We start from the raw sequence: 21,676 nt of genomic DNA, 5'->3' as shown, positions 1-21,676 counted from the left end.
TCACCTCAGCCCCAAAATATCTCGGTGGGGTGGGCAGGGGGCGCAGCAGGTGGAGGGAGAGGGGGATTAGGGCTGGGGAGGTGGGCGCTGCCGGAAGGGGGTTAGCGGGATGCCCAGATTAGCATCCCTGACAGGCCCGCAGCCTAAAGCTGCTGTGCACGCAGGAAAAAGAGAGTCTAGTAAATAGACTTTCCGTAATCCTGTTTGGTGCAGTCCCAATCCTCCCGGCCCCTGCTCTCCCGGCCTGTGGCACCCGGATGTCCCCCTCCAACATCTGGGCAGCCCCAGTGCAGGGCACAAAGGGGCTGCTGCAGGGCTCGGAGTGTCCCCCTCTCAGGATGACTTGGGGACAGGTCCCCCCTCAGCCTTGCACAGCGGGAGTATCAAAGTGCTGTGGCCACACTCACAGGTGGGACAGGCTGTCCTGGAGGCCCCAGTCCAAGCCCCCGAGGTGCCCTCCCTGATGGGGTCACCCCTTCCCGGCACTGCCACGAGCCTGGGGGTCCCTGGGGCTAATTACCCAAATGGCCGCAGGCTGGCGCGAGGCGGCCGCTATTCCCTAATACAATTTTCCCTCAAGTGCAATTTAATTTTCCACGAGGCCGATGGCCAGCCCTCCGTACGCCCAGCCACCTTCCCACCACTTCAGCGCTCACTCCTTCCAGCCTTGTCCCTCTTCCCTTTCCCTCCTCGGCACAGGGAAGAGCCTTTCTCCACCGGCATCCCCTCTCCACCCTCGCTCCAGCCATAAAATCACTGGGGGTTCTCTGAGCGCCAATTAATTTTCAATTACAATTAGCAACGCCCCTGCCTGCGAGGGGAGAGGCTTTCCCTGGCTGCTGGTGAGTACCCGGGTCTCGATGTGCTTGTCCTCGCTCCAGGCCAGTCCTGGCAATAGGGATGTAAGTGGGAGGAGGTAATTATTGGGGGGATTCAGAGGTGGGGTGCTATGGCCGATGTTGCCCAGAGAGGAGGTGGCTTCATGACAAAAGGTGGCCGTGGCAGCTGTGGACTTGAAAGGATGTCCCGACCTTGGTCTGGGGGAGCTGGTTTTGTCACACGAGGGGACTCGGGGAGCTGGGCTGACACCTGGCAAACTCGCTGCATGAGTGGCATAAATCCTCAGCTCCCTGGTACCTCCAAAACCATTTGGGGTTTGCTGACTGGGATAGAGCTGCACTTGCACCCCCCAGGCATGAATCAGGAGTGGGTTTTCCTTGTATTTCCTTATATTCCTTTACATTTCCCTCAATTCTGCCTAGAAACACCCTTGTTGCACCAGGGGACAATGCATTGATGTCCCCCTCGGTGACACAGTGTCCAAATGAGTGTCCTAATTCCAGTGTGCCCAGGGCTGGGGCACACAAGGAGAGGCTGGGTCTGTGTCTTGTCACAGTTTCTGGGATTTACTTGCATTTTATTAATGATTAATCTCAGCAGGGAAGGTGTGGGAGCACCATCCCTGCTCGTCTGTTGGTTTTGCATCATAGTCTTCCGCTGCTCGTGTCTTCCTCTGGCTGCAGGCTTCAAGCAATGCCAAGGAAGGAGCAGGACATCTGTGCGGGGCAGAGCCCCCCCAAAAAAGTGCCCCAGAAATGCAACCTGATGAAAATAGACATTCACCCTTCTGCAGTCTGGTCCCCATTGAGCTTTAGCTCTGATTTAGCTCTGGGAGGAGGAGAAAGCCTGGAGGGTGGCATTTCACGACCACCACATATAACCCCCATCCCTGGGCACCACTAGGACCCAGCAGCATTTTGGGTGGCACAGACAGGATTTGCACGGTAAGCACCTCGTGCCCATCTCAAGCATTCTCTCCTTCCTGTCTTCCACTTTTCCAGTAATTTTCCAATTCCTGTGAGATTGGAAAAACAAACTCAAAAGAGACCAAAAAGCCCAAAGTGATCTAAAAAATCCTTAAAGAGACCAAAAGATCCCCACCAACATAAGGAACAGATGGACAGCAGGAAGGATGGAGGGGAACAAAGCAATGCTACCAGGAGAGGAAGGGTTGAGGGCTCTACTGGGAAAATGTGTGTGAGCACGGGGAAGATGCTGGTGGAATTGTTCTTTTGGTGGTGGCAGCCCCCCGACCCCCTCCCTCCCCCCCGGCAGCACGATGCTTCCCCAAGGTGAAGGCTTGGTGCTGTGTGGCTCCGTTTGCCCGCTCACCACTTCCATGAGTGATCCAGAGCAGGGCAGAGGGGGCTGGATCAATCTGGCAAAGCAGAAAAATGAATGAAAATTGAATTCCCCGAGGAGAAGGGGGTGGGGGGGGAGCTGTTATCCCGGCTGAGAGATAAATCAGAGCGTGCCAGAGAGCTGGGAGACCGCGGTGACTCCCAGCAGCGGTGGAATAATTAGGGAAATAGGCTGGAAATGCAAAGCAGTAGGATAGGGAGGCGATGGGGCAGTGTCCGTCTGTCCGTCTGTCCGTGCGTCCGGCTAAACTTCTCTCGTAAATCTGCCTTCGGGACCTGCCTTTATGCATGTTGGGAGTCACGCTTTGGCTGGCTGGGGGCCAGGGGGGCACGGTGGCCCCTGCCCCAAGGGGCTGCGGAGCGCAGGTGGCCAGGGGCGGCAAGGGTCTGGCGATGCTTAATGCACTTAAGAGATGCAGCGTGATTTAGGGGACGGGACGGGATGGGATGGGATGGGATGGGATGGGATTCACCTCCCTGTGGTGGGAAGCAGATTTTGGCGTTCGGTGAACTGCAGGGTTGAGCTCACTCCTGTAATGAGTGCACACCGGTCTCTGCAGAGAGCTGCGATATGAAGGAGAAGGGGATTTGCTGGTAAAAATGAAGCTTTGGGGCGTCAAACCCCAGCATTTCATAGAAAAATTTCAAAATTTTCCTAATGAACCACAGGCTTAATACATTTCTTAGGTTTTATTATTTCTATTTTTAAACATTTTTTTCCAGTTGCTGGCTTGTCCCACCTGCACATTTCCTGACGGGGCAGGGTTTCAGTTTTTTTCAGGTGGGAAAAGTCTCTTCCTAACAGTGTGGAAACGAAGGCTTGGCGCGGACATACCTGAGTTGAGGGTGGCCATGCTCTTGGCTGGGTGAGCATCCTCCCTCACTTGCCAGAAGCTGCCGTGTGCCACCTCGGGGGCCTCACCCTGCTCTCTAAGCAGAGAGGAATGGCCCAGCACATCGGGGCTTTTTGGCACCATTGTCCCCGAGCTGGTGACACGGTGAGCGTCGGGAAGGGTGATGCTCGGGGCATCCACTCTAACTTCAGCTCCATTTCAGTGAGTTTCCTTGCTCAGCTGCCAGGTACCACCACATCAGGTTCCCTCTGGTGCTGCCGGCTGGGTTGTCTCGGGTTTTTCCCTCAGCAGAACCTCACGGAGATCCTCATGGAAGCCGTAACCACACCGAGGACTTTGCCCTGTGACTTTGGCGTTGCCACCCTGGTGCCACCACGGCCGGCGGGCTGTCGGGCTGGGCACGCTGCAGCGCTGCCGACTTGGGCAGCCTCTTCCCATGCCCAAATGTATCCCTGGGGAGGCACCATTGGGATGGGCCCCAGGCATGTGTTACAGCGCCCCGTGGAAGCACAGCCTGCCATGGCCGGGGAACAGCCGCTGGGCAGTAACTCATGTTGGCACGGGATGTGCCGGTGTACCCCGGAGCCAGGGAAGTGTCCCTTGGCCAAACCTCCGTTGCCAGCGGCAGGAGGGACAGGGCTGGGGCTGCGCGCCCGAAGCGGGGACTGGCCAACGCCTTCCATGGAGCGGGAGAAGGTCCTGGAGCCCCGAGAGCGGAGCCGGCCCGAGGCCTTGGGCTCGTCCCTCCGTGTCCCCAAAGGCACCGCCGGCCCCGGCCCGGCCCGGCCCCGCCCCTTCCCCGCAGGCCCCGCCTCCGTCACACAGGCCCCGCCTCCCTTCACCAGGCCCCGCCCCCGGCGGCACGGAGCGGGCGTTGATTGGCTGCGGGGGGCCCGTCCCGCCCCCGCCCCCCTGCGGGCGGTGACGTCAGGCGCGCTCCCCGCAGGGGAATGAATGGGAGGCGGGCGGCACCGGCGGGCACCGGCACCGGGACGCGGCACCGGGACACGGCACCGGGACACGCCACCTCCCGCCGCCGGGCTCCGCCGGCCCGGCCCGCGGCTCTCCCGCCCCTCTTCTCTCCCCTCCGCCGCCCCCCGGGCCAATAAAATGATGCAAAGCTCCGCGCTCGCTGCCGAAGGGGCTGTCAAGGGGCTTCCCGAGATCCTCGGTGTGCCGGTGCAACGTAAGGACGCTTTTCTCTTCTCCCTCCTTCGCTCCCTGCCGCAAAGGCGGCCCTGGGCCGGCGGGGCAGCGCCCTGCGGGTGGGCAGGTGCCTCCGCTCCCGGTCGCTCCCGGTTTTGCACTTTCCGTTTATTTTTTCCCAGTGTGTAGCACCGTTCACGGACGTGAAAATGCGGGGGGTGCGGAAGGGAGAGCGGTGCCCCGGGGCGGGCGGGCAGCGGAGCGATGCGGGCCCGGCCCCGACGGGGAGGACAGCGCGGCTCCGGCTGTGCGTGTTCAAGCGCGTGTGTGAGCGTGAATTCGAGCGCGAGTGTGAGTTGTGTGTGTGTGAATGTGTGTATGGCCACGGCCCACGCCCGCCCCGCGCAGCCCCGGCCCGCAGTGCACGACACCCCGCTTGTATCGTTTATCGCGACAGGCGGCGTACGGCGGCGGTGGGAAAGGACCCGGGGTCGTGCGTGCGTGGTACCGGGGATGGCGAGCCCGGCTGGGCGCCGCTCGGCCCCCGGAGCGATGCTGCCGCATCCTCGTTTGTCCAAAAATCACGCGCGTGTCTGTATGGGCGCGTATCTGCCCTGCAGCTACAGGTAGCGTGTCCGGGGGCTGCGCACAGGCACGGCTTGGGGGGTGCGTACACGGGTAGATGGACTCCACTGGGGATGGTGCACCCCAAGCTGGACCCGAGCTGTGAGTGAGCCGCAGGGGCACTCAGCCCCGTCATTCCTATAGGGCCGAGCCCCACGCGGGGGCTTCCCGTGGGCACTATGGATGTCTCCTGTGGATGGTGGGGGACGGCCGTGCCCCAGGGTGCCCCCGGCTCGGTGCGCCCTGGGGCTGCGCGGGCGGGCGGGGGGGCCTCCGCGGGCGGCCACCTGCGCGGGTATTGCTGCTGCTGTTGGTATTATTAATGTTATTTTTATTATTATTATTTCTCCCCGTTTGCAAACGGTTCCAGAGACTCGGGGCGTCACTGCGCTCCCGGAATGGGGGGAGCCCACCGGGGCCAACAGGGCGATGCTCGGCCCCCCAACAGCGGCCCCGAGAAAGTTGAGGGGAGGGACCTCGGGCGGCGGCGGAGGAGGGGCGAGACGGGCCCGAGGCGCGGGACAGCCCGGCCGGGGTCCGGCCGCACTTCGGGGGACACAGAGGGGCACGGGGGTGTCCGCTCCGGGACAGGTTTCCTCCACCTCTGGCGCTGCCCCGCCGAGCCCCCGCGCCGTTTCGTGCCCCGCACGGGGCCCCGGCCCCCCGAGCGGCCGAAATTCGTTTTCCGTGGGTTTTTCGGTGGTGTCTCTTCCCGTGGCTCTTCGAGGGGGCTGTCGCCGTTATCCCCCGTTTCGGTCCCTTTGCCGAGCTGCGGGAGGGGGACAGGCAGGCCCGTTTAACCAATGTCACCGAAGCAGAGGGGAAGAAAAATCCCGGTCAGGAGCACAGAGCCGGTGCGGGGACAGGGACGGGGACAGGCAGGGTCTGTCCCACGACTGTATCCCGAGTCTCGCCGCCGGTTCCGGGTCGCTGGGTCACTTCTGTGGCCTCGGAATCCCTTGATTTAGGAAAAAAATGAGATACCTAAACCACGGTGGAGCAGCATTGCCCCTGAATAGCTCCCTGATCTGGCCCTTTTTGGGACCACCAAACTCCTTTGCCCATTGCATTGTCATTCCTGTGCTGACTGATGGATATCAAGAATTAGCAGGAAAGAATACAACGAGATTTTTATTATTAATATTATTATTATTATTATTATTACAATTGTTATTGTTGCTATTACTATTACTATTTGTATCTCTATTAATGCCATTATTATTATTATTAATAATAATAATTATTACACTTATTTATGCCCAAAATATTGGCAGAAAGAAAATAGATGGGGCTGGGCTGCTGAGAATCATCCTTCTGTAGTTTTCCCGCTGCCCCAGCCTGAGCCCTGCTGCCGCTGCCAGCTCCCAGCCACCTGTTTTCATGTCGTGACAGATTTGGGGCCTGATCCTGTCTCAGTGACACAGAACACAGCCCCCTCCGAGCCAAAGGAAATTGCCCCTGGGCAGGGCACCCCTTCCCAAGAAGGACCAAGGGTCTCCTCCCAGCCCCCAGCAGCACCTCGATATTTCATCACGTGTGAGAGGAAAATCCGTGACATTTTCATTTTTAATCACTATTAAATCACAGTTTTTCCTCTCTCTTTAGCCACCAACCTCCTTATTATAGACGAGGCTGTGTCCTACAGCATCTTTTTCTGCAGGATTTTGGGGAGCCGAGATGCCTCTTCCCCCACCACTCCCCCCAACAGACCTTGCTTAGCCTTGCAGACGGGATTGTTAAAAATAAAATTCCGAATATTATTTATGAATATTGTTTTGCAAATCTCACCGAAGTCAGAACTTGTGCCAAAGCCTGCGGGAACAGTGCCCGGGTGCCGGCAGGCTCTGGCCAAGGGGCTGGAGCGGGGGGGGTGATTAATCGCCGCCGAGAAAGTCGTTTGCCTGCAGCAGAGAAATGAATTGGAAGGTTTTTGCATGTGAAGGAATGAGGTTTCCTCCCCTCAGAGAGGCTGTTGAAGGAATCCCCGGACTGGCGCTTTCCTTGGGTTCGGTGCAGACTCCGGTACCGGCGGACCGGGCCGCCTTTGTGCTGCGCTTTCCCCCCCAGCATTCCCGGACACCCATTCCGCATCATCCGCGGGTTCCATCCCTTCCCCTAAAAAGAGCAGAAGGCAGCCCCGGGGCCGGGGCTGTTTGGGCCCCGCGGTGCCCGGTGGGGAGCGCATCCCCCGGCGCTGCCCCCGCGTCTCCCCCCGTTCGCTTTCGGAGCGGGTTTTGCGGGATTACTGAGGCCACCGGCGAGTTTGTTTCGTTTCAATCGATATTTCTTTAATTTTTCCCGTCGGGGAGAGAGGCGGGGAGGAATGGGGGGGGGGGTGGGAAGATGGACCCGCCGCTAATAAATCACGGCAGCGGCGGGGGCCAGGCCATGGCTCGGGTCCCCGTGCGTGGGAGGGTACGCGGGGAGGGGAGGCGGGGGATTGCGGATCTGCCCACGGGCTTTAACGGGATACCAAATCCCGCCCGGGCGGCCGCCAGGGATGCACATGTGCGGTCCCCTCCCGGGCACATCGCCCCGGGGCAGGGGTGACCCCCGAACTTCTCCCCTCCCCCGGGGAGAGATTTGCACTGAGACATCGCCGGGGGGTCCTCGGTGGAGAGGGGAGACCCCGCGGCTGTGTCCCCTCCCGAGGACCATCCAAACCACCCTGTGCACGCAGCCAGGGAATGCTGGTGGGCAAAGACAGCGAGGGAGCGCCTCGTTCCTGATGTACCAATTGCACCCATTAACTTTATTCCCGTTCTAGAAAATAATTCAGTTAAAACGAGCGCAATAAATGCGAGGCAGGGAGGCAGCTGCCTGTGTGGCAAAGCACAAAGCAGAGTGCAGGGCTTGAATTTTAGACATTTTCTCTCTGCAAACAGGAGGGACATCTCCTGGTTCCCCTGTCAGTTCCCCCTTTGGTTATTGTTGATATTATAATTTTTATTATTATTATTATCCCCGTGTGTGCGCGCAGGCATCTTTGCACACACGGGCACCTATGCGTGGGCTTGGTGCCGTGCATCTACAGCGAAATTGGAAGGAAAATCGGTCTCCTCTTTAAAAAAAACCATAGTTTTGTTTGGAAATTAGAAGGGAGATACTGTATTCTCGGCTGCAGTTGTTTGCTTGTTGAAATTGAGCTGCGTGGCTGCTTTTAGGAAGGGGAAAGCTCTTTGTTGGCTTGTGAGAGTGTAGGACGGGCGCATGTAAATACACACGTGTTTACACAAATAATCATTTAGAGACAAACCGTGTTTCCCGAAGATGCACACGCGTTTAGGAAACGACCGAGAAGGATTTCCTGGGGCTGGTGCTGTGCTGGTGCCACCGCCGGTGCCAGCGTTGTTCTCAAACGGGTCTGACAAATCCAGCCTGGGAATCCTGGCTGGTGCCGACCTGCAGCCGCGGCGCTGAAGGGAGGGGAGCGAAGCGTCCAGGTGTTCCCAAAACAAGAAGGGAAAAAGGGACCTCTAGAAGCCGTGGAATTATTATTTTTTAATTTATTGTGCGGTTAATGCGACAGAGGCTTGAACGCCAGCAATCACTGTGGTCTGAGGGGCGCTGGGATTGGAACTAACCTGGGCAATGATGGAATAAGCTGCCTTCACGTGAGGTACGTGGCAGGACCCCAAAGGATTTTGAAATAATGTTGTTTGAGACTGTAATAATAGGAGATTTTCCTGTGCTCTTTTCCTCCTCCCTCCTTTTATTTCCTCATCTTCCCCCAGCCCTTCTTTTCTATTCCCCTTCTTTTTCTTCCTTTCTTTCCTCTTTCTTTCCCTTTCTCCCCTTCTCTCCCTTCCCCCCTTTTCCGTTTTTCTCTTTTCCTCCCTTGTACCATTCCTTTCCTCTCTTCTCTCACGTTTTTTTGTTTCTCCTCTTTTTGCTTTTCTTTTTTTTGTTTCTGCTTTATTTTCTCCTTTTTCCTGTTTCCTTTTTGAATCGTTCCTTCCTTTTCCTTTTTAAAAAATATTTTTCCTTCTTGTGAATTTTTTCCTTCTTAAATATTTTTTCCTTTAAAAAACCTTTTCCCGTTTTTATCTTCCTCACTTTTAATCAATTTCTTATATATTTTTTAATTTTTGAAAACCTTTTTCATTCCATACCTCTTTCCTTTAAAAAATTTTTTTTCATTTTTTCATTTATATTTTTCCTTTTTCGTATTTTTCCATTTTTAAAATATATTTTTCCTTTTAAAAAAATCTTTCTTCCTTTTAAAATTTTCCCCCTTTTTTGCCTTTTTTTCCTTCTTCTTTTTCTTTGTTTTTAGTATTTTTTCTTTTTGATCCTTATTCTTTTTAAAATTTTTCTTTTTTCTTCCCCCCCCCCCCCAATCCATCTGCTTCCACATGTGTGAGTCAGTGGGGAGCAACAAGCGGTGTCCTTGCTTGGTGGTTGTGCCATTCCAGAGGGAGAAAGCAGGACACGGCCTGAAAAACGGGGTGCAGGAAGGAAAAGCATCCCGTGTGTGTGTGTGTGTGTGTCCAGCCGTGGGCTTGGCTGTCCCGGCGGCTTTTGGCAGAGGTTTGCAAAGGGTGGCGTGCCGGGACACCGGGGAGTGGAGGGGTGGCAGCTCCTCACCCCCAGAAACCCCAGGACGTGCCCGGGCAGGGCTTTGGGAGCCCCGGGGGGGTCGCGGTGGCTGACGCTGCTCTTCTCTCTATCCCTAGAGATCCCCCAGTGCGCCGGCTGCAACCAGCACATCCTGGACAAGTTCATCCTCAAGGTCCTGGACCGGCACTGGCACAGCTCCTGCCTCAAGTGCGCCGACTGCCAGATGCAGCTGGCCGACCGCTGCTTCTCGCGGGCCGGCAGCGTCTACTGCAAGGAGGATTTCTTCAAGTGAGTACCCAGCCCCCGAGAGCAGCACCTTCCTGCCCGCGGAGCAAGCACACAGCCTCATTTTAAGCCTAAAACTTCTCCGAGATCTTCTACAACGTGTTGTTGAAATAAAGGGAATATCGGTGCTTTGCAGCTGCTGCCAGCTGGATGCTGGTTGTTGGGATTTAACCATGGGAAAGCCCCAGATCTCCCTGCTGGCGCTGTCCCTCCCCTGTGCCCTGTTCAGGCCCCCGGGATCATCCTGCGGCGGTTCCGGTGGCCCCGGCTCCGCTCGGAGCTAGAGGGCAGGAGAAACCTGCACAAGGCAGCGTCAGCGCTGCCTCTTCCTCCCCAGTGCCTCCCTCGCCTCCTCGGGATTTGCTGATGCTGTTTCTTCCCCTTCACCTTTTTTTTTTTTTTTTTTTTTTTTTTTAATATCTATCCCTTTTTTGCTCCCATTAGTGTGAAAACCTCATTTGATTGCCTTGGCAGCTGCCTCTGAGCTGTGCAGTGCCCCAGCCTTGGCATTTCCCTGCTCCTGTGATGAGACAGGACAACCCGTTCCCCATTAAGAATGGACTTTGCCTTTAGGATGCTCTGGTCCCTAGCTGCCGGTGAAATTTGGGAGTTTTCCCAAGGGATAGAGAAGGTTTTTTGCTGGGATTGAATCGCCACGAAGCAGAGGGGTTGGATCCTGGCCGGTGGGTGCCTTTCACTGCTTGGATGCAGGAGATGGGGCTCAGCCGTGAGGCAGCTGCTGCCCCTCGGGGACTAAAGCCACCTCCTCATGCCATCATCTCCCACTCTGGGCCAGCCACACGCAGCTGTCCCCACCACCCCTCGCCACCAGCCTAAAGCCATTATGATTAGTCCCTGGACAGGATTTCCCGTGCCTTCCCATCCCCGGGCTCTCCCAGATCCTCATCAGGCATCAGGATCAAAGATGCAGCTTGGATTTCTCCTTCCTGGAGACGGTCAAAACGGCCACTCCAGCTTGGGTAATAACACTTCACTTCTGATATTTTCCAGCCTATTAATCTCCGAGTCATTTAAATAGTCACCCAAAAGGTGCGGGTAATCAATGTTAATTGGAGTTGAAAGATCAGCGACTTTCTCAGATGAGGTCCTGCCTGGATTATTTGGTGCCAATCAATAGCAGCTCGGCGCTCGCACCTCACCTTTCCTTAACCGCTCATTGATCTCGGGGTAGGGAACCTGCAGGGACGTGAGGATTTCAGCCCAACTTCAGAGGACTTGGCAATGCAGGAGCTGCTTTGGAAAGGATCGGATCGATTTTTGATTTTTGTCTTTTTTTCCTTTCCCCAAATTGCAACTCTTGGTCCTCGGCTCTCTCCTGGGTCCTCTGTCCCCAGATGATGTGGAAACACCCCGGGGTGTCGGGACAGTTGTTAAAATGGCTTTTATAGTGTTCTGTGAGAAGGGGAGAATGGGCAGTGGATGGTGGCTGCAGAGTGGGCACTGGCTCAGTCTTGGGAGCAGAAAAGCATCTTCTGTCCATCCTATCCCTCTTTCACGCCTGCCTTCCTCCTCCCCTCCATTCCCATCCTCCCTGCATCCCTCCCTTTATCCTCCATTCTATCATTCCTTCATCCCTCCCTCCCTCCCTCCCTATCTCTTGTCCATCTCCTCTCCACCTCTCTCTTACTTCCTCCCTTCCTCTCCCACCTTCCCTCCCATCTGACTTCAGGAGGGCTGAGGTCTCCCAGCAGATGACCAGGGACTCTCCCTTTAGGATACAAGTCCAGAGGATGAGACAAACCAGGTTCTTCCTTCTCACCTTCTGCTTCCAACACCCCGAAATCGTGCTGGCACCACTCATGCCGAGTACCTGCCACCCATCCCTGGGTGACACCTGTGTGGCTCAGGGACAGTTTCAGAGACCCAGCTTTGGTGGCTGTGCCCTGGATTTCTGGACGAGATGGGTGACCATGGGGCTTGAGGGTGATTTTGCACGACTGGGGGATGTTCAGGTCTCAGGAGACGGCCAGAGATGCCTGGAGTGGTTGCACTCCCTGGGCATTCCCAGGGAATACCACTGCCTGTCCCTGCAGCCTTGGGGCAGGGGCCCAAATGGATGAGGTGTTCTTGTGCTGCCTCCCTCAAAGCAGATGGGGGCAGATTTGTCCTGACAGCTTTGGCACCTGGGCTGCTGCAGAGCCAGGATGGCTCTGTGGTGCTCTGGGGTGTTCAGGGCTGATGTGGGGAGCAGGAGAGACCTCGCAGAGCCCTGTGATGCCTGTGGGAGGTGGGGATCTACCCCAGGTCAATCCCGAAAACGCTGGTGGAATATCCACTTATTTTGGACTTCCTTCTCATAGCACGTGTCACCCTTGTGCCATTAATTCAGTGAATTCTCTTCTTGCCTACTTTCTGCACCATTCTTGCACGCTCCTTGCATGCTTCTGCCACGCTCCTTGCACACTCATTGCACGAATCTTCCACACTCCTTGCAGCATTCTTGGACCATCCTTGCACATTTCTTTCACGCTGCTTCCACACTCCTTGCACCATTCTTGCATGCTCCTTCCACACTTCTTTCCCCACTCTTACCCACACCTTGCATGCTGCTGCCACACTTCTCTCATGTCCCTTGCACGGTCCCTGCAGCCATGCAGGCGGCTTTGCTCGTGCCCCATACCAGCCCAGCCCACCCCACGCCCCTGTCAGGCCATCGTTATGGTGTAAGAGCCCCATCATTCTGCATTAATCTGGGATTCATCATGCCAGCGGGGCGGCGTAATTAATTTATTTGGTATTAATGTGGATGAAATATGTACTGTCCTTGCAGGGAAAAAATCAGGCAGCCTATAAGCATTTGTTAAAAGAATCATTAAAATCAAACCTTCCTCGGCTCCATTAGGCCGGTCTCTCACTCTGAGGAAGATAAACCCCCGCCGTGTGAAGTGTCATGCATAATAAGGTTGATTGCTGGTTTAAACTCTGCCCTGTCTCCCGCTGCCCATCCCGGCAAACCCCACCTCGCCGGGGGGCTCAGGGTCGCCCGCTTCTCCTCGCAGGCGTTTCGGGACCAAATGCACGGCGTGCCAGCAGGGCATCCCCCCAACCCAGGTGGTCCGCAAAGCCCAGGACTTCGTGTACCACCTCCACTGCTTCGCCTGCATCATCTGCAGCCGGCAGCTGGCCACGGGCGACGAGTTCTACCTGATGGAAGACGGGCGGCTGGTCTGCAAGGAGGACTACGAGACTGCCAAGCAGAACGGTAGGCACCCCGAAAAGGCTGCGAGGGGCACGGCCCGCACAGGGGTGGCCGTGGCTCGTGTCCCTGGTGTACCTGCGGGAAGGTGTCGCTGCGAGCTCTGGGGCAGCTGGTTTTGGGGAGACATTCCCCAGTAGCGTGTGCTGCTGGTCGGGGCTGGTACCGGCTCCTTCGCTTGCAGATGACTCGGAGGCGGGCGCCAAGCGGCCCCGGACCACCATCACGGCCAAGCAGCTGGAAACGCTGAAGAACGCCTACAAAAACTCCCCCAAGCCCGCCCGGCATGTGCGGGAGCAGCTCTCCTCCGAGACGGGACTTGACATGAGGGTCGTGCAGGTGAGGCCGCGGGTGCCCCTCTCCACCCCGCCCCAAAAGAAGGGCGACGCGGGGGTCCCTCTGGGGTGCCTGGATGCTGGGTTTTAGGGGATGCAGGGGTGACGTGGGTATTGGGGTGATGGTGCCTGGAAGCTGAGCTGCAGGGATGATGGGCTTATGGATTGCATGGGGGTGTGGGAGCTGGGGGGCAGGAGTGCTGTCTGCAGGTTTGCAGGGGTTTAGGGATGCTGGATTGCACGGGGTATAGGTGCTGGCATCCCAGAGTGTTGGTGTGCCAGGGTGCTGGCGTGCTGGGATGTATGGGTGCTGGGATGGATGTATGGGTGCTGGGACGGATGTAGGGGTGCTGGGATGTAAGGGGTGCCAGGATGCTGGAGCACTGCGTTTCATGGGTGCTGGGTTGTGGAGGCGCTGGATTACAGGGGTGCTGCCAAGCAGGACTGCCAGCGTGGCGAGGTGCCGTGGTGCCACCCATGTCCCCATTGCCTGCTCCAGGTGTGGTTCCAGAACCGGCGGGCCAAGGAGAAGCGGCTGAAGAAGGACGCGGGGCGGCATCGCTGGGGGCAGTTCTACAAGAGCGTGAAGCGGAGCCGCGGGGGAGGGAAGCTGGAGAAGGAGAGCTCGGCCGAGGACTGCGGCGTCAGCGACAGCGAGCTCAGCTTCCGCGGTGAGCGCGGCGCCCGAGCGGGGCCGGGGGGACGCGGGGCTCCCCCCCGCGCTGACCCCCCGCCTCCGCTCTCCCTCCTGTCCCCGGCAGAAGAGCAGATCCTCTCCGAGCTCGGCCACAACAACAGGGTTTACGGCTCCGTGGGGGACGTGGCGGGCGGACAGTTGCTGAACGGCGGCTTCTCCATGGAGGGCACGGGACAGACGTACCAGGACTTGCGGGACGGCAGCCCCTACGGCCTCCCGCAGTCGCCGTCCTCCATCTCGTCGCTGCCGGCTCACCCGCCCTTGCTCAACGGGCTGGACTACGCCATGGACGGCAGCCTGGGGCTGGTGGCCCACGGGGCGCAGGGGGTGAGTCAGACGCTGCGGGCCATGGCCGGGGGGGGCCCCACCTCCGACATCTCCACGGGGAGCAGCGTCGGGTACCCAGACTTTCCCACCAGCCCGGCCTCCTGGCTGGACGACATGGATCACCCCCCTTTCTAAGCGCTGCTCGCCCCCCGCCCCGGCCCCCGCGCTCCCCCCGGCCCTCAAGAGCAGCACTGAGGGCACCCGCCGGCGGTTGACCTTTCCAGGATTTTTCCCGTGGGAATTGGCCCTTGGAGGGCTGGAGGGAGGGGGGACAGCAGTGGCGATGGCTGGAGTGGCTGTGCTCGGGCGGGGGGCACGGATGCCTTTGGGTGTAAGCACAAGAGAGGTGGCGGTGCAAGGGGCGCACGGCGGGGACCCGGCCGTGGCGAGGCCGGCGGGAGGGAAAGAAGGACAATCAGGGGTGGCAGAGTCCATCCCGGCACCCGCGCCAGCCCCGCACCCCCCTGCCGAGCACCGCTGCTATTTTCAAGAGTTATTTTTCCATATGGTGTTGCAACGCAACTCGGCGCTGCCCGGAGCCTCCGCAGAAGTCTATATTGTAGAAGGGTTTATTTTGCCGGGGACGCGTCCGGGCAAGGCCATTGCTCCGCTGCCCAGGGGTGATCCTGCTTGCTCCTGGCCTTGTGGCCGTGATTTATCCCTGGGCACGCAGGAACATCACTGCTTTGTACCGCGGTCACACAAGGGGAAGGAATGAAAAAAAATTGCTTCCTGCCCGGGATGCCCACTGGCCAAGCTGTGCCATGGCAGGGCCAGCCACGATGCCTGGGGCTGGCACCTGCAGAGCAGCCACTGGAGGGGTGGGCGAGAGAGGTTTGCTCTGAGGGCATTGCAAAAGAATTCCTCCCAAGTAGGAAAAAGGGAATTTTGTCAGCTGCAGAAGCACCTGCGTGGTGAGAAGGGGAGGCGATTGGGGTGTGAGATGCTCCTGGTGTGAGTCGCCCTCTTCCTTTGGTGCCGTGGGTCTGATGGCACTAAAGGGTGAGTGCAGGCAGCCAGGAAGGATCCCGGTGGCTTTGGCACATCCCGCAAGCCCCACGGGGTCTGCTCCTGGCCAGGCCCACTCAGCACTAGCCCTTGCTCAAAACCCACATGCCCATCTCCCCCAGCACAGCCACACCCCCTACGCTCAGACATTCAGCCCCATGGATAAGATCCAGCTCCACACTCTCTGCCCCAGCCCCACAGGAATGCCTTGGCTATGGCGTCCCTGCCACCCTCTCTGCCTCTGGGGTGATGCTGATGATCCCGGGCTGCCCTTCATGGAGGGCAGGGGGCGGATCCAGAGGTATAGAGGCTCCAGAAGTAGAGGGAAGAAAAGAATAAAAATGGAAAAAAAAAAGCCACACGAGAAAGCACATCACTGGTCTGTCCTTGTCCTTTCTTGCCCCACTAGCTGGGTGCCTTGGTGCTGCAGGATCTGCCCCAGCTGCATCCATGTGCCTCCCCCCTCCCCAGCCTTGGGTGCTGCTTCGTGCCAAGCTCCTGGCCTTGCTGGCACTGGTGGGGAGGGGGACAGGAGAGAGCTGTGCCTGCTGCTCTCCATCCCCCTTCAACAAGGCCAAATGCCTCCTCCCCTCGCTGTGTAAATTTTGTACAGTTCCAGAAAGTGAGAGTCTTGTTTCCTGGGGGAATAAAAAGGAAAAAAAAATAAAACCCACCAAAATAATAATAATAATAATAATAATAATAATAAAAAATTTTAAAGAATAAAACCTTATTTATTGTCATGTCTTGGGGAGAAATGATCCCCCAAATTGCCCCTGGATTTGGGCCCAGGGCGTTGCTTTTGTACCCTGCCTCTGGTGTGTTGGCATGAGATGTGTACAGTCACCCCCTCTGCCACGAGGGAAAGCGATGGCAAATAAACTCGGGATGCTCTTTAGCAGCGCCTGTCTTTGAGATTTTCTTCCTCAGTGGGAGGGCAGTGGTCACCACTGGCATCCTTGCTGCGGCACCATCGGCTGTTTGGGGTCAGGATTGCCGGGGTCATGTCTGGATGTGGAACTGACATCCCTGGGTGATGGAACAAGTGACACTGGTCATCGTGCCCTGGCTTTTTGCTGGCACGGAGAGCTTTGGGGTGGGAATCTCCATGGCTGCCACATGGCACCCCAAGGTGGCACAGCTTTCCTGCCACCATGCAGCAGTGACAGTGGGTGCCTGGCTGTGCCACCACAATGTTTGGCAGGGACAGGTGAGATGTAAGGGCCATGCCAGGCAGGAGGGGCGGGGGGGTCCAAGCCCCTCCATGGGCACCGGTGTGTTGGCTTTCTATATTTTAATCATTTTAACATTTAATGCTTCTCAATTAAAGTGATTTCCTGGAGTAGATGCCAAGCTTAGGGTGAATGCACATTAACCACTTTCTGTATCGGTAGTTAAAGGCACCAAGGGATTTAACAGCAATCCGCAAGGCTGCTGGGGAAAGGTTTGGCTGAATAAAGCAGATTATAAACAATAATATATGTCTTTCTCTCCTCCCCGCCCCCCACCCCCCCACTTTCTTTTTTTTTTGGAAAGGCTCCAACCTCGCAAACAGACCTAAAGTGCTATAAACATCTCCAGGGCTGAGCACTCGGCCCCAAATGTGCTCTCTGAAAGCACCGGCACCGCGGCTGCTGCTTTTCATCCCAGCTTTAACAGAGATTTTTTATTACCCAGCGTGTCCATCAAGCCAGGCAGTGGCTGTGCATTATGGCCCTGCTCAGGGGTGGCCTTGCTTGTCCCCAGCCTTGGTGCCACCGTGTCTCCCTCACAAAGTCAGTGTGTCAGTGTGACCCCAGTACTGGGGTTGGCATCTTTGCTTCATCTGCATCTGGATGCAAAAGTGCTGGCACTGTGATGAGCCAGCCTGCAGCTGCCCTGGGCGGGGGCAAGGGGAGCAGAAACCATGGTTTTTGCTTAATACTAAGTTAATAGAAAATTAGAAAATAGAAAACCTGCCCAAGCCACTTTGTCCTCTCCATGGAACCTGGCCTGTGCCGTGTGTGGTGTGGTGGCTGCTGGAGCCAGGACAGCGACTTTGTCAGCGTCAGCAAATGCTGGCAGGAGCCACAGACACTGTGAGGGGCCAAAACCCACGTGTGCCTGCTGCCCAGCCAGTCCTTAGCCAAGGGAATGTTCCCATTTATTTTTCTGAGGCTGGACGTGCTGCAGAACCCGATGGCAAGCAGCTTCCTGTCACAGCCATGGAGATTTCCTCTGCTCTCCCCAGGCTGTAAATCTTGTCTGGGAAAAGCAAACTCATGGCAATATCCCGCAGGGAAGCCATGGTTTCCTCTTGCCACACACTCACCCAATGCAGCAGCTTCCCTCCCAGCTGGGAGCAATCCCATAGCACAAACCCACCCCTGGCAGCTCCCTGGGCCCAGTTGGGATGCTAATGAGGAAGCACTAAAGCCCATGATCACTCCAGCACTCAGGCATGGCACAATTTTCCCCCTTTCTGGGTATTTGGCCAGCTGAGAAGATCATGAAGTGTCTGAGACAGACCCAGAGGGGTGACAGGGTAGGTGCAGGTTTATCTGTGCTCAGCTCTTACCAGACCTCAGCCCTGAAGGAGCCATTCCATGGATGGACACACAGCAGGAGGCCCTGGAGCTAAGGGAGGTGGGGTTTAAAGCCATTCAGTTCAGCAAAGTGGTAAAAGTCCTGTCAGCTTGGAGAGGCTGATTAGCAACATGTGCTGTGTGAGAACCAGAGGGACAGACTGACACCTGTATGACCCTGCTGTCTTTGTAGCTCTCTTCCCCCAGGACAAGAGCTCCAGCAGAACTTCCCAAGGGATATGGCTGCACTGAGCTGCCTCCCATTCTTATGGCTACAAGTCATTCCCTGCAAAAAAAACCCCCAAAACACAAAAACCCAAACAAACACACCGAGGCTTGATCCCAACACTGTGCTTTTATTTATATCATTTGTTTGGACCCAGGGAAAAAAAAAATGCGAACCAAAATTCAATCTGAACGGGAGAGATGAGCATCTCACCCGGCCCTGCATCCCCACAGAGGAGCCAGGTCAGCCCACGCTGCTCTGGTGAGACAGCCCATACAGTACTCGTGTTTGATACATTAAAATAATACTTGGGGCCTCCTCCAGGCCCTCTCCCCTCTCCCTCCCCCCTCAAATACTGATAAACGTCAGAGCATGCCAAACTCTGATGCCATCCTGCTCAGGGCATGCGTTTGGCCCTCGTGCTGGAGAGCCCAGCCAGACGCTGTGCTTTAAAAGGTCCCCTCGAACCCCCGAGGTGTCTGGGGAGGGCAGTGGGGAGGGGGGGAAAGGGTGCCATTGCAGAGCATCTCTGTCCCCCCGGGGGGTCAGGGCTCGCCGGTGCCGTGCTGCTGCAGAGCCGAAGTGATGGCTTTGGAGTCTGTCACCTCCTCGGGAAGGCAGCCCTCCTGGTCCCGCAGCCTGGGGTCAGCTCCCGACTGCAGCAGCAGCTCCACGATGTCCAAAAACTCGCAGGTGGCAGCTGTGGGGAGAAAGGGAAGGGTTAGTGTGGGGATGCTGGCCCGAGGAGGCGGCGATGGGCGTTTTTGGAGCGGTGGCTGTAGCTGGGTGTGCCGGAGGCAGGAAATGCCGGCTCAGCACCTGGCGCGGCGCAGCACAGCATGGCTGGGGCAGTGCTCAGGATGCAATGTATTGCTTTGGATTTCATAGTGCAAAGGAAGGAGAAAACACAGAGTGAGAGCAATGCAAAGCCAGAAGTCCTGAGGGGATGCCACAGGTGCAACCAGCACCCAGAGCCCGCAGTCCAGCCAGAGGGGTCAAGGGATCTGCAGGGCATCACCTAGGGGACAGAGGGAGCCTGGGCACAGCTTGACTAAGGCTCCTTCACATGCAGGACTGGAGACCGACCCTGGCAAGGGCCCCAGAGTGCTACTGCAGCACTGCAGGGACCCCCAGAGTGCCATCTGGGAAGGCATTCCCTGTCTGCTTTTGTACCCAGAACCTGTAACACATTTCACCATCTATAATGGATCTATAAGCCCTTACTCCTCATCTGCCTCCTGAATCTCCCAGGAAGCAGGCAGCACATCCCAGGCATGACATCTTCAGTACTGCCTTGCTCCTGACTTTTGTCCATCACTTCCCTCTGCATAAAATTCAGACGGTTTATAGCTGCTGGCCACCACGTCCTCGAGCACCAGCTCCAGGCAACTCTGCCCGTGTCCTGGGATAGGTGTTAATGGCACACATTCTATTCCTCACACCTCTACTAGCAACTGCTTTTTGCATCCCTCATTTTCTCTGCCAAGATGGAGTCAAGTTTGACCTGAGCTCTTCTCTGTCTTAGGATGTCTTACCTAAGAATGCTAAAAAAATAGAACCAGGAAAATCAGGAAAACTCTTAACACTGAAGAGCTGGACTTGGCTGACATACGCAGAAGTCCCAGACCCCGGATTTTCCCTTCAGTCTGTGCAACTCAGACCCTTGTGAAGCCCAAAGCTGCCTTACAAGGCCTTGAAGCTGGCAGCTTTCTCTTGCATTGGTAGCAATTGGTTTGAATCATATTTTGGGCATTTTTACAAAGCAACTGACTGACTCTTTTAGTAATGAGAGTGTCTTTTGCATTACTCCTGCAGTCTTCTACTGATCCAAAAGGATAAGCAGTAATGTCTCATTAAAATAAATTCAATGTATGATTTGAGTTTATATTGAAAAGATTAAAAAGGGGTCAAAAAGAGGAAACAGGTGAGGAAGCAGGTGGGGGTGTGGGCAAGGCTGAGCTGAAGGGGGGCACAACCCTCTGCAGAAAATAGACTTCCAGAGGTGCCAAGAAAGGTACAGTGGCAGCTTCTGGGGATGGGGAGCTGGTCCCCACAGGGAAAGGTGGCTTACTCGTCCAGTGCCGTGTCCTTGAGCAGGCTGGGGACATCCCTAGGGACAAGCACAGCTGCTGGATTTATCACACCCTGGGACCCTCGATTTGTCAAGGGCCAGAGCGGCAGCCCTGACACTGGCACGGGTGAAGATGAATTTCCATTCAGCGCAGTTCGCCTCCCGACTCCATTAATCCTCAGGGTTCAGATGATGAATTTTTTTTTATTATTTATTTTCCCTGCAGCGTCCCCTCCCACTGCCCTGCCACGGCGCAGACAGAGCTGAACAGATGGTGCTTTGCAGGGAAGCCGAAGCGCCCAGGAGGATACAGAGCCTGCCCACTCCACGGCCACGTGGCCACCACTGCTCAGAGAAGCCTTGATTTCCTCTGGGAGAGGCAGCAGCAATGATTTCAGTATTCCCAGTGGGTGGGTGGATGGAGAGCAGCCGAGGAGAAGGGGCTGCTCAGCCGTTCATGGGCTCGGAGCAGGGCTCCGGCCGCCAGTCCCAGCGGGGCCCTGCACTGCGCTGGCCTCCACTTAACCCCCGATTAAAGCCGGGGTCAGCGCCGATCGGAAGGAGCCAGGATTTATAACCCCCAGCAGGATGCTGGGTTTGACACCGGCTGTAATCAGGAGAGCTGTCACCACAAGGACAGCTGTCAGGCCACGCCGGCTCATAAAAAGGGATGCAGACACCCTAAAAGCAGAGGCTGCCTTGCTGATGGGATTTAACCCTTCCCTGAACTCCGTGAACAGCCTCCAACAAAAGGGAAGGCCTTGTGAAGGCACTGCTCTGCTCAGACGGCCTCCATTAGGAGTTCTGCCTCTCCGCTGTAATTAATGCCTGGGCTGTGAAGCACTGACCAAAACGGGACTGGGAGGTGACACCGAGTTCCAGTTTCAGGCCAACAGCCACTTGAATCAAACCCAGCCACCCATTTAAGAACCTGTTTCCAAGCTCGGGGTGACCTATGGGCAGATCAGCCAGAAAGGGAATGAGGATGTCCTCGGGGGCAGTGTTGGCCACCAGGAACAGCCAGGCACCCATGGGAACACCAGCCCTGTGTGCCAGCAACCCAGAGAGGCCTCCCAAAGATGATATACGGGGAGGAGAGAGAGGATAATACTCAAGGGGAAGAAAAAATTTCAACACTTAACAAACATTTGGGAAGAAAATCCTGGGAAACTCATAATTGAAACACCTGAGCTGGAAGAGTGGATCAGAGAAACCATTTCTGAAATAATGTTCATTATATCAGTTATGTTTACCTGTGTTGAACAAACTACCTCAGTCCCCAGCCAGAGGGACCCACCTGCATGGAATTTAAACTAAGGTTTAAATTCCACCTTTTCCTTTCACATACTGGGCTTGCTTGAAGCAAGTGCTCTTGGATAACTTACACGTGTGCTATGCTTTTGCACAACCTATTATAATCTACTGTGCACTCCTCAGTCCTGGAGCTGGGAATGCATCTTCCAGGAGAGAGAAAGCCCAGACTTTGGAATGTCTTAGGAAGAGAAAGAGGCAATGTGGCATTTTAAGTGCTGTCCATCTGTGGACAACGCTGCACTAAGCA

General features: G+C 56.4%; 2 protein-coding genes across 3 annotated transcripts in view; one reads left to right on the top strand and one right to left on the bottom strand.

Annotated features, from left to right (window-relative positions):
* The first annotated feature begins 4,165 nt into the window (after positions 1-4,165).
* Positions 4,166-14,381, top strand: LHX4 (LIM homeobox 4). Of its 2 annotated transcripts, XM_014874726.1 has the most exons (6): positions 4,166-4,241; positions 9,502-9,673; positions 12,691-12,893; positions 13,072-13,226; positions 13,722-13,893; positions 13,984-14,381. In XM_014874726.1, the coding sequence occupies exons 1-6, from the start codon at positions 4,166-4,168 to the stop codon at positions 14,379-14,381; spliced, it is 1,176 nt and encodes a 391-aa protein (XP_014730212.1). The 2 variants fall into 2 exon arrangements, with proteins under 2 accessions (XP_014730212.1, XP_088025671.1); XM_088169545.1 differs by having other exon boundaries at positions 13,722-14,381.
* Positions 14,382-18,154: 3,773 nt separating this feature from the next.
* Positions 18,155-21,676, bottom strand: part of ACBD6 (acyl-CoA binding domain containing 6) — an 80,938-nt gene continuing 77,416 nt past the window's right edge. The window contains exon 8 of the mRNA XM_014874788.2: positions 18,155-18,744. Within this exon, the coding sequence (XP_014730274.1) occupies positions 18,590-18,744 (155 nt within the window). The 3' untranslated portion in view covers positions 18,155-18,589. The remainder of the gene's footprint in view (positions 18,745-21,676) is intronic.

The sequence above is a fragment of the Sturnus vulgaris genome, chromosome 9 (genome assembly GCF_052056855.1).
Source record: "Sturnus vulgaris isolate bStuVul1 chromosome 9, bStuVul1.hap1, whole genome shotgun sequence".
Lineage (NCBI taxonomy): Eukaryota > Metazoa > Chordata > Aves > Passeriformes > Sturnidae > Sturnus > Sturnus vulgaris.
Note: the sequence above shows the minus strand (reverse complement) of the source record. Positions and strands in the feature narration are given on the sequence as shown.

Bases quoted from the DNA above. Each gene is read 5' to 3' on its own strand.
- LHX4 (XM_088169545.1), top strand. From the start codon at position 4,166: ATGATGCAAAGCTCCGCGCTCGCTGCCGAAGGGGCTGTCAAGGGGCTT. The intron at 9,674-12,690 runs GTGAGTACCCAG...TTCTCCTCGCAG, and splicing joins TGCAAGGAGGATTTCTTCAA to GCGTTTCGGGACCAAATGCA. The intron at 13,227-13,721 runs GTGAGGCCGCGG...TGCCTGCTCCAG, and splicing joins TTGACATGAGGGTCGTGCAG to GTGTGGTTCCAGAACCGGCG.